Below are 12,112 nucleotides of genomic sequence, written 5' to 3'. Positions count from 1 at the left end.
ATGTCGTCTAGGCAAGCTTGAGATTTAAATTCTTTGTATTCCCTGATGTATATTTAGACGAGGAATTATTGAAATATCAGTTTCCTAGAGGTTTTACTGTATAGCACAATGCCTTCTTAGAAATAAACTATTTGGGTTTTTGCTTTGGTCATTTTAAAGCCCTTAAAGGGACAGATCACCCAAAAATTAAAATACTTTCATAATTTACTTACCCTCAGGTTGTTCCAAACGTGTATCAATTTCAATGATCTGTCGAACCAAGAATGTGGGAAACCATACAGTTCTCGGGCACCATTGACTACCATAGCAGATTTGTTTCCTACTATAGTAGTCAATAGTGCCCCAGAACTGTTTTGTTACAAGTATTCTTCCAAATATCTTTCATCAGAACAAAGAAATTATACAGATTACAATTTGAGGTTAAGAAAATGATGTAACCAACATTGGTGACAGTGTGTGAATTGTTGTTTAATGTTTAACTTGAGACAAATATTTCAAAAATTGTGTCCGGACATAATGGCACATTTTGCGGTGTCAACAAAAATTTAAAAAGCTTGTTTTTGTTACAAAAATGATGTCAATCCATTTAACAATTATAATATTTAGATACAATGCCCTGTATTGCATTTATTCCCTTTTGACGAAATGTTTTGAATGAATGGACATAATCGACTTAAATTGTTAAATATTGTTTACATGTAAGACACATCGGGCTGTAAACTTTAAATCACCTCATTAACATGCATAACTCAATAATACCGCCTCCTTATCACACCACTCCCATCTCCCTGTATCTGATCCTTTGCTGTGTCTGAAACACTCACACATATGTCTTGTTTTACTCTTTGTGCTCTGTAGGAGGGGCTGATCAGTGCCTGGCTGCAGTTCAGTGACGGCTCCATGGCCCCTCTGGACATTTACAACCCAGAGCACTTTCTCCTAACAGCCACGTCTCTGGATGAAGAAGTTGTGTCCGTGCGCCAAGACGCAGCAGGCCGGTGGCCCATCATTTCCGCACGAGCCGAGGGTCAGGGTCTGCTGGTGCACGTCGAGATGACAGTATCTGAAGTGTGTCAGAAGTTCAAACGTCGCAGCGTCCTGGCAGCCGGAAACTGCAACATCCGCGTGAAGTTCAGTCGCAGCGAAAGCGCTTTAAGGCCTGGCGACTACGGCCAAGATGGCGAGGACGCGTACAACAGGCCGGGCGACCGCCAACAGAATCCGTCTCTGCCGGACAGGACCGGAATGGACAACCATTACTACGGAAGCTCCATCTCAGACATGGAAGACGGAATCATGAGGAGAATCACGACCACCACCAAAACGGCGATCGTGAGAAGACCAGGTGGAGAAAAACTCTCGGACGATGGGAGCCAGTTGCCGGGCCTTCCCGTCGACTTCTCGGAATTTCCAGTTCAAGTGGATCTTCCCCGAGGACACAACGTTGACACCGATGACCTTCACACACCTCACGGACTCACTGATCTCGAAATCGGGATGTACGCTTTGTTAGGCGTCTTCTGCTTGGCTATTCTGGTCTTCCTCATCAACTGCATCTCCTACACGCTCAAGTACAGACACAAGGAGATGTCCATCGAAGGTCAGGAGAACATGCACCACTCGCACGACTGGGTGTGGCTGGGAAACGACTCAGATCTTCACGAGAGTCACGTGAGCTTGTCTCCGCAGACCGAAGAGCACATCACCATCATGGACTCCAGCTTAGGCGGGTTAGAAGAAGGAAGTCAGCTTCTCAACGGCGGCTCTCTGCAGAAGAACATTCAAGGTCAGGTGCACAGAGGAGCCGACAGCACTACGGTCTGCACTAAAGACAGCAAGGGCGATTCGCCGACCACCAAACGGAAACGAGTGAAGTTTACCACATTTACCACCATCCCGGTGGAGAGCATCAGCCCTGTTAAAGAGAAGTTGGGGCTGGAGTCAGATGATGATATTAAGTGGGTATGTCAGGACGTTGAGATGGGCGACTCCAAGGAACTACGAAACTATATGGAGCGGCTAAGTGACAGTGCTTTAAAGGAGGTGGCGTAGTTTAACCGACGCATGCAAACTGAACTCACCCTTATGCCTTTGTAACAGAGTACGAGCCGGAGGAATTACTACATGAACCTTACTGAACACAACACATCAGCCATTACGTAACACACGGATGTTTATCGTTTCGGTATGACATGGAAACTGACATCAAAGAAACGTCAGACTTTTTACGGTAAAAATTTTGACAAAACGAATCTAGTTTTTTTTACTGTGTATTTTCATTTATATTACGTTCTTTGCCCTCATCATTTTTAATGATTTTATTTTAGCACCTTTTCTAGATAAACACTTAACGGTATTTCCGGGCTTGCCGATGCTCAGCTCTCTCATGTGAGGCTACAGAAGTGTATGCGGATGGTGACGTGTAGATTAAGGGTTTGTAATATTCATGAAATTGAATCATTGTAAATAAAGTGCACATAGAATGGTTTGGATTTGAAAGACTATGAGTTTTATTTCTGTCGTGTTGCTTGATTCAGCACAAGCTCTTGATATATTTTCAACTTCAAATGTTTTTTATTATTTTAAATTTTATCGCTGCTCAAAAAATAACTCGAAACCTTTATTTCCAGACTGTGAGGTTACCCGTGGCTCATATACTGCCTAACTAAATCAATTTCCCAGGACCTCAAGGCTCAAATTATATTTCATTTCCCAAATCTCGGTTGTAACTTCTTGTTGCTGGAAGCGTCCGAAAGAAGCTGTTTCAACTGAGATAGCAACCTTATTAAAGTACTAAAATATATAAGGCTGTACTCATTTTTAACCATGGACAATTTCTGCAAGATTAACATCAATTAGACATTTTTTATCAGGACCAGCAGTAGCTAAACTTTGAGAGAAAACTGTCAATATTTATGCAGCATATAATAACACTCTTGTTTGATGAAGGCCAAATTAATTCTATAATGTTTGTAGCACATAATGTATATAATGTTAATGTGACATTTTCTCTGCAATCCTTGAAGCTAAGTATTTTAACCTTTCACTACACACATGCCAATTAATGTGTTATTAACCTATAGTAGATATCACTTGCTCTGGTGCTCAATGCTATTGGCTTCATTCTATTAATGGGTGAGCATCACTCCTCACTCAGTGAATAAACATTAGTACTGTAGCCCCACAACATCAAAACAGATTAATTCAAAGGGATAGTTTATCTATAAAATAAAACGTCTGTCATCATTTACCCACCTTCAAGTTGTTCCAAATCTGTATAAATGTTTTTGTTCTGATGAACACAGAGATATATATCTGCAAGAATGTAGGAAAGCAAACAGTACGGAGGCGATTTTGACCCTTGTCATTTATCCTACTATAGAACTGTTTGGTTGCAAGCATTCATCCAACTATCTTTCTTTGTGTTCTTCAGAACAAATACATTTATACAGGTTTGGCACAACTGGAAGGTGACTAAATGATAACAGAATTTTTATCTCTTTAAAAGGCGATTTCCTGCACAATTTGTGGGACAACACCAAATTTCAGAACCTTGATGGTGTGAGCCAGTCGACTAATGTTTGGAAATGACACATTTGATCTTTAACTAAACAAGAACACATTTTGTATGATGAAACCAAATAAAGGTTTATGAAATAGTCAAAGTTAATAAATTGTTTACCCAAAAATGAAAATTCTGTCATCATTTACTCAGCCTCAAGTTGTTTAAAATAAAAGTTTAAGTTTGTTGTTCTGTTGAGCACAAAGAGAGATATTTGTAAGAATGTTTGTAACGAAACCGATCTATAGTAGGAAAAAACGATATTGGTTGGTGCCCCATGTCTTTTTTAGTTTCCCACATTCTTTAGTATATTTTCTTTTGTGTTGTACATAAAGATTTTGATACAGTTTTGTAAAATAAAGGCCTGCGTAAGATATCCTGTGTTCTAGTAAGGCAGAATATGGAATGAAAATATAAGCAAAACATTTTTTTTCCAATAAACATTATACAATTCATGCAGTGTGTGTACATTGGAGGCTTGTGTGGAGGTTTAATCCTTAAGGCCATTGCACATTGCGTCCAAAGTTTCTGCATGTTAAAAAATAAATACGACCTCAAGTTGTGTACATACTGCCTCCGATATTTTCGTCATTAAATGCGGAATGGTTTCAATTTTCTGCGTTTTTCGCATCCGTAGCAAGCATTTTGAGAGCCGTTTTGACAATTCAGAGACACCGTACAAACAAGCACCAAATACAAAAAAACGCAATACTGAAATTTCAGACTGTACGTGCAAAGACATTAAGAGCTGATTTAAGGACTTGTGCATGCAAGTTTGCCCAAATGCACAAAAATAAAAATTCTCTCATTACTTACCCTTGTGTTGTTTCAAACATGAACAGTGTGGCTTTCTATTTTCTGTGGAACTCAAAAGGAGAAAGTGAAATTGGACAAACACTGTCGAACTTTATAGAAACCTTGAAAGTAGCAGCATATTCCATAAAATAGAAGATCAAAAGATTAGGTCAATTGAAATATTCTGCAGCAGCTCTGAAATGCAATTCATATTCCTCACATTTACACCTGATGTGAGCTGTCTACCGTGTTTTCATACACAGTACATGAACATGAGATTTGAGAGAGACAATTTTCAGTGAATAGTGATTTTATGGTTCAAAATTTTGCATGTAATAGTACAGCATGCTATTAAAATGAACCCACAGTGTGGAGTGTGCGTATGCAAAAATCCACCGCAATGTTTATATTTATAAAAACACTCTATAACGTAGAAAGTGATTGCGTCACATCAGGGTCCGAGCCTGGTTTCAAAGTGACAACATAAACTTTGCGTTACTGCTTATGCGCGCATTCATGGACTGTCCTTAACTTCCAGTACACATTCACAAACAATAGTGTGTTAGATGATTTCTGATAACAAGCAAAAGAAACCGGGAAGAACAGTTACTTGGCTAAACTTGCATCTCCAGTGTTTAATTTAGACTGCAATACCAAGCACAACCGCTAGATGTCAATGTACCATTTCTTTAAATGCAACAAAACTACAGGACCCATTCAACAAATTGTTTATTTAATAAAATTGAACATACAACAAAATTCAACAAATTGTTTATTTAATACAAGTATTATACAATAAAAACATATGAATTACTATGAACATTAATTAAATTAGATTAGACATTAGCCAAACACAGACTGGAAGTGCTCCAGGCGCATGCGTCCGATGAAACGGTCTATATTTATATGTTCGGTCTATAGTGCTTAGCGCCACATCAGGGTCTGAGCAGACAGGGTTGAGGAGCCAGCAGACTTTTAATCCATATGCCGTACATGGTGTTGTATGAATATGCAGACAAACTGCAAAGGGTTCACGAGAGGCTCCACGGTATTATCTTAGTTCTCTTCTTATCTGAACCTTAATCCTCCATCTGTGTCCTGTGGATGCGATTGGTTGGATCAAACTGTCCAATACACGTGTCCAACCGCGTAAGAACACTTCACATTCTCTTGATTTTAATGCAAGTGTGCTTTCAATGGCATGACATGGCACCTTCATCCATACATTCGTGTGAGATGTCTAATCCTTATCACTACCTATTAGTACATGGACCACGAAGTTGATCCACATGATGAGTTGATGGTCATTTGTGTGCAAGGTGTGTTTGTGTTCGAGTAAACAGTACAGATAACCGTTTGTATGTTTGTCTATCATACGGAAAATGGAAAACATTCATTATCAGTAACTATAAACCAACACTTTAACACCAAATCTGTCAGCCCATACTAAAAGAGTAATTTATGCTAAATATGCAGCCCTGTTATCCATTCTGCCTGTCTTTATTTCTTTTTTGGTCTTTTTCTAGTCTGTTGTTAAAAAAACTCACAGAAATCCGTTTAATTTGTATTCAGGCAATAACTAAACGTCAGATAAAAGAAAGCTAAAAATAAAGAGGATGTCTGTAGTTTGACCAGAGCTCCTCCCCTGGGGGGAACCTCCAAGGTTAGCAAAATAAAGTTGAATGCCGCTGGCAAGCAGATAAGAGGCTGTTTTTGTCAATAGAGGAGATGCTTCAGTCCGCTGAATAAACTGCTGTTAGCAGACAGCTTGTCAATTAATGAACTGACAGCATGTCGGCTTATCTTCAACATGTCTGTCATTAAAATATTCATTTCAGAGTGGCAAATATTTGAAGAAACCTGCTCAGACAACAAGCAACAGGTAGGGTTTAGTTTACAGCACTGTTATTGCTATGTCATCTGCAAAACGTGACTGTCATGTAGTACAGAGGTTATGTGGACCTACTGATGGGTCACGCAGTCACAACGATCGCTGCGATATGGGTTCTCCATATTTCACCGTAAAATATTTTGGCTTGCCATTCAAATGTATTGGTGGGTCCTGGAATAAAAAGGTTCGGGACCCCCGATATACTGTAGCCGTTCTTTGGGTGACCCCAAAATTACAAAGATGATAAAAACACCACAAATAGGAATAAATTATATATATAGCGAGTCGACTCTTAAATTATGTACGGTAGAATTAGTTTGCATATAATCTGTACTATATTTGCTATGTTTCCATTGTCATGTGACCGCACATTTAATTTCACTTAAAAAACATTTTTATTATCTTTGTGAATTTGAACTTTAACATATAACACATTCTATTTGTTATGGTATTATTTCAAATTTTAAACCATGTTTACTGATATCTTCTTTACTGATATCTGATATATTGTGTTGATACTTCCCGGACAGGGATTAGCTAAAGCCAGGACTAGACCTAGAGTCATTTTTAAAAACAGACTTTACTAAAATATTACTGGTCTGCATCTTGAGACAAAACAATCGCACTGATATAGGCAAGGCAAGTGTATTTGTATAGCACATTTCATACACAATGGCAATTCAAAGTGCTTCACATAGAAGAAATAAAAAATATCCATTTGATAAAACAGTGAAGAAATAAGAAAAATAAAATTAACCAGATAATAATAAAAAATAAAATAAAATATATGTTAAGATATGTTAGTGCAAGATGTTTTCGATCATGACAAACCTAAATGGGATTAGGTTTACACCCTGTCCAGGACACCACCCCCATAACTCCAGTGTCAGTAACTGTAATAATATTATCGGTCATTACTGATATCATGCGGGTTGACAGTACAACATACACTCTTAAAATAAAGGTGTTTCAAAGTTTATTCGATGCCACAAAGAACCATTCAGTCAAAGGTTCTCAGGTAATCTAGGGGGGGGGCACTATGGGTTGGTCTAAGGGGGCTGAAGCTCTGAATGTTTTAGTAAAGCCCCAAATGTTTTATTACCATGCCCTGTACGAATCATTTAGAGGCCAATCACATTTCACGTCTTTTGCGTGCGCAAGTTTGTTATTTTAATAGACATCCGTACCTTCGAATAGAGAGGCACAGTCACGGCACACTTTGTTTTCCAGGCGTGCCAGTGCTGAAAAACTTTTCAGCCTTTGCCGACACCTTTGCGGCGAGTGCGGCTCATGGTTTCTTAGCAATGCCATACTACTACGGTTTGGACATACGACTCATTTTGCATACTTATTATATTGCAATATAATAAGGTATAATGAGAAAGTAGCCATATTTAGATGTCAGCGTCCTCTAGTTTAGGTAGCTACTGTAAAGATGGAGAACCAATTTTAACAAGATGACACATCATCTCAGATCCCTTGACTGAAAATGCTGATGTTCAAAAGATACTGTATAGCCTAGCAAGAGGCAGATAGATCTACCCGTCAACCCTAATGAAAAACAAGGAAGCATATAAACGGAGACAAATATTTAGGGATCTATATCATCATTAAATGATCTTAAAAGCGATTATAAAAGATGTGTTAATTACAGCCGGCGCTCCATCAGTTCTAGCCCTCACAGGGGCATAGATTACTCCTCCCCTTGTCGTCTCGTCTCAGTTTGAAGTGCCCTTCACAGTCCACAAAGCACACCTCAATTCACAGCAGCCCTGTGCAACACATGCTGCCTGTATATCAATCTCTCTACTGATAGAGACGCATTTAAAGGAACCAGACGGTACCAAAGCCGAAAACAAAAACGTAATTGACCAAAATGCTGGAAAACAAAAGTGGTGTGTGTGTCTGAGAGAGAGGCAGAGGGGAGGAATCGTGTCAGGAAGTCCAGGAAGAAAGAGAAAAGCCTGAGGCTATGAGATGAAGTGATTGATATGATACTCCTGATAAAAGAGAGAGAGACGGGAAGAGCAGCAGGGATTAGAAAGCTTCTACATGCCGAATCTATTCAATAGGGTTGTTTTCGTTTGACTTGGAGCAAGGGATCAATAAGGGATCAACACTCAGAGACGCCACTGGAATTGTGTAGACAAACTACCGATGCTTGAAACACACATGCACGGAAAACAAAACGAAATAACTAATACATAATTACAACAGAGCTTTGTGCACAAGCTTCAGAGTCAAGTTTGTGTGAAGGTGTGAAGTAAACATGATGTTATATTGTGGTTTTTCATTTTGAGCGGCTTTTTGCCAGATATTTCAATTGTAGATTGATAGTTACAGTTGTCACACGATGTCTTATGGTCATTAGCATGGGAATGATGTCATCACGACATATTTTCATCTCTGTCATCACATCTGTGCTTGTTTCCGAATCTCTGCAAGAAGCTAAAGTTCATCCAAAAAGTCACGGTTTTGGTCACGTTTCATTTGACTGGATGAACGTTTTATGATATTTTCAACTTTAGTGACTTTCGTTTATCGTGGATTCCAAGAATTCAATGGGAAAAATGACCTGTGGTCTCATTCATAAAATGCTGCACGGAAACCGTCCTAAATGTACGGTTGTGTTCAAAGTAGCACAGGAAATAATTTACTTTATTGCCACTTTATTACATTAAAAGTCAAAACTGCAATTGTCATGATTCTGCTGCATCATGTCATGTTTCTCTTGGTTTAGTGGCAGGATCATGACAGAACCTCATGTTAAATGTGGAGAGAGACATTATTGTTCTTATGGCCTTCCATACTCTCTCCGGTCTCGTCATTGTTCCCATCCTCTTGTTACCTCGTTATTGATTAATGCCTACACCTGTTTCCCTCTTGATTTGCTCCCTTATTGAATGCCCTTGTGTCTTCTGTCTTGTGCTGGTTCATTGTGGTTTGTGTGGTGAGTTCCTGTGTTATGTTAGTTTAGTCATGTGTAGTTTATGTCAAAGAGTTAATTTAAGTTTTGTTTCAGTGTAGTTAGTCTTAGTCTTAGTCTTAGTCCTGTCATGTTATGTATCCATGTTTTGTTCTGTTACCCCCTCGTGGGTCTTTGTTTTATTATTTATTAAATTATTTGTTAACCCCTTACCCGCTGTCTGCACCTGGGTCCTCTCTCTCTGTGTCTCACCACTCGAGAATCATGACAGAATGAACCAGCCATAATCGGACCCAGCAGACAGAGGGATCGTTGTGGCAGCAGTTGAGGCTGCCGGATTCCCCTCCAGGGTTAGAGGTTGCCGGACTCCCTTCCTGGGTCGAGAACGCCGGACTCCCTCCTGAGTCGGGGCCGCCGGACTCCCTACCAGGGTTGAGACTGCCGGATTCCTGCTCAGGGCCGAGACCGCCGGACTGCCTTACAGGGTTGAGACCGCCGGTCTTCCCTCCAGGGTCGAAGCCGCCGGAATCCTGTGGCCACCAAGGATCCCCAGCCGGGCATTCCAGGTCGGTGCAGCTGGGCATTCCAGGTCGGTGCAGCCGGGCATCCAGGTCGGTGCAGCCGGGCATTTCCGCCCGGTGGAGCTGGGCACTCCCGCCCGGCGGAACCAGGCATTCCCGCCTGGTTGAGCCGGGCTTTCCTGCTTGGCGGAGCCGGGCATTCCAGCCCGGTGCATGCGGCCATTCCAGCCCGGTGCATGCGGCCATTCCAGCCCAGTGCATCCTGTTCGTGTCTGCCGGCTCTCCTGTTCGTGTCTGCCGGCTCTCCTGTTCGTGTCTGCCGGCTCTCCTGTTCGTGTCGGCCGGCTATCGTGTTCGTGTCTGCCGGCCATCCTGTTCATGTCTGCCGGGTAGTGTTTTCATGTCTGCCGGAGCTACCCAGTCCGTGTCTGCCCATGTTTGGACTTCCCTTTGGACTCTTGTGTGCCCCTTCCCTTGGACTCTTGTGCTTGCTCGTTTTGATTTATTGTATTGTCATGTTGTATTATGTTGCCATTGTCACAGTCTGTCTTGTCTTGTTTGTGCCTTGAGGAGCATCAGGTTGCTGCTCCTTTAGGAGAGGCTTATGTCATGATTCTGCTGCATCATGTCATGTTTCTCTTGGTTTAGTAGCAGGATCATGACATAACCTCATGTTAAATGTGGAGAGAGACAATTATTGTTCTTATGGCCTTCCATACTCTCTCCGGTCTCGTCATTGTTCCCATCCTCTTGTTACCTCGTTATTGATTAATGCCTACACCTGTTTCCCTCTTGATTTGCTCCCTTATTTAATGCCCTTGTGTCTTCTGTCTTGTGCTGGTTCATTGTGGTTTGTGTGGTGAGTTCCTGTTGTGTTAGTTTAGTTATTTGTAGTTTGTCAACAGTTTATTCAAGTCTTGTTTATGTGTAGTTAGTTTTAGTCCTGTTCTGTCATTATAGTCCCATGTTTTGTTATGTTACCCCCACGTGGGTCTTTGTTTTATTATTTATTAAATTATTTGTTAACCCCTTACCCGCTGTCTGCACCTGGGTCCTCTCTCCGTGTCTCACCACTCGAGAATCATGACAGCAATGGACAGTATAGCAGCTCTAGTAAATGAACTAAAATGGGTTGTATTTGTCAACATAAGTTAGCTAACGTGAACTAACAATGATCAACACGTATACAGCATTTATTCATTCACATTTACGCTTTTATCCAAAGCGACATACATCGCATTATACTATACATTTGTTTTCAAAGTATGTGCGATCGCTGGGATGGAACCCATGACTGGTGTTGCTAGCGCCACCACTGAGCCACAGGAAAGCTTAGTAGTCATTTTAGTTCATGTTAATTACAGCATATACTGCAACACTTTACAATCAAAAGATTGTAAAACATTATAAATGCAAATGCAGAATGAACTAACATGAATGGTCGTCCTGACATTAACACGGATGAATACATGCTGAATTGCTCATTGTTTGTTAGATACCAAAGCAGCCTTTACATGTTCATCAATTTATGCTAAATTCTAATGTGCTAAGAAAACATGAACTTGGCAAGCTGTCTGTGAGTTCTATATTTACCGTTCAACTAGATAGGAGCTGTATCTGTGTGACTGAACAACCTTGTTGGAGTGTGTTTCCAAGATGGCCTCAGAGTGAATGGACTTGCTCCAAAAGTGGATCTTGAAAATGATTTACATTTCAATACGTTCCTCATTTGCTTTGTGCCTGTTAAAAAGTATTTTTACAATGAGAACTTAGACACAGTTCATCTTTCCATTTATGCATTTGGCAGATACTTTTATTTAAAGCCCTTTGCGGTGCATCTAAACGTATGTATCATTACATACATTTTTTTATTAATACGTTCCCACTGTATGCCAAACACATAACTTAAAAACGTGTTTATTTTAAAATACTTTCAAATGATTCATTTTATGATAAGAGTCGTGTTAGCAAAATCCTGAGCCTGTTTTATCGGGTAAGCAGCTCAAATAAATCATTTTGAAATAAATATAACATTTACATTTTCAAGTCTTCTACTTTCCCATAAATAGAGCATAACACTGTTAAAAACTCAGAGACAGCGGGGATCTATAAGCTGTGTCAACGGTGTGAATCAGGAAAGAATGACGGAGAAAAACAAGCTTAAACATGAGAATGACGGTCACACTCTCAGCAGGAAATGACTCGTTTGTATCTTAGTTCTGAAACGCTCGAGTGGAGAGCGATGTTATGATTTCGCTCCCGTCTGATAAAATCATACAGCAATGCAATTGAATGTAAGAGATTACAGGGTTTCTATATAAGCTGAGAAAATGTGGAATGTAACTATATATGAGCAGCTCAATATATACATATATATATATATATGTATATACAGTATATAAATATACACGAACACC

General features: G+C 40.1%; 1 protein-coding gene across 1 annotated transcript in view; it reads left to right on the top strand.

The window, feature by feature from the left end:
- Positions 1–2,496, top strand: part of LOC306900209 (transmembrane protein 132C) — a 192,374-nt gene extending 189,878 nt beyond the window's left edge. Inside the window, exon 9 of the mRNA XM_079466979.1 lies at positions 859–2,496. Within this exon, the coding sequence (XP_079323105.1) occupies positions 859–2,052 (1,194 nt within the window). The 3' untranslated portion in view covers positions 2,053–2,496. The remainder of the gene's footprint in view (positions 1–858) is intronic.
- The last annotated feature ends 9,616 nt before the right edge of the window (positions 2,497–12,112 follow it).

The sequence above is a fragment of the Barbatula barbatula genome, assembly GCF_947034865.1.
Source record: "Barbatula barbatula genome assembly, chromosome: 11".
Classification (NCBI taxonomy): domain Eukaryota; kingdom Metazoa; phylum Chordata; class Actinopteri; order Cypriniformes; family Nemacheilidae; genus Barbatula; species Barbatula barbatula.
This window is presented reverse-complemented; position numbering and strand designations above follow the sequence as displayed.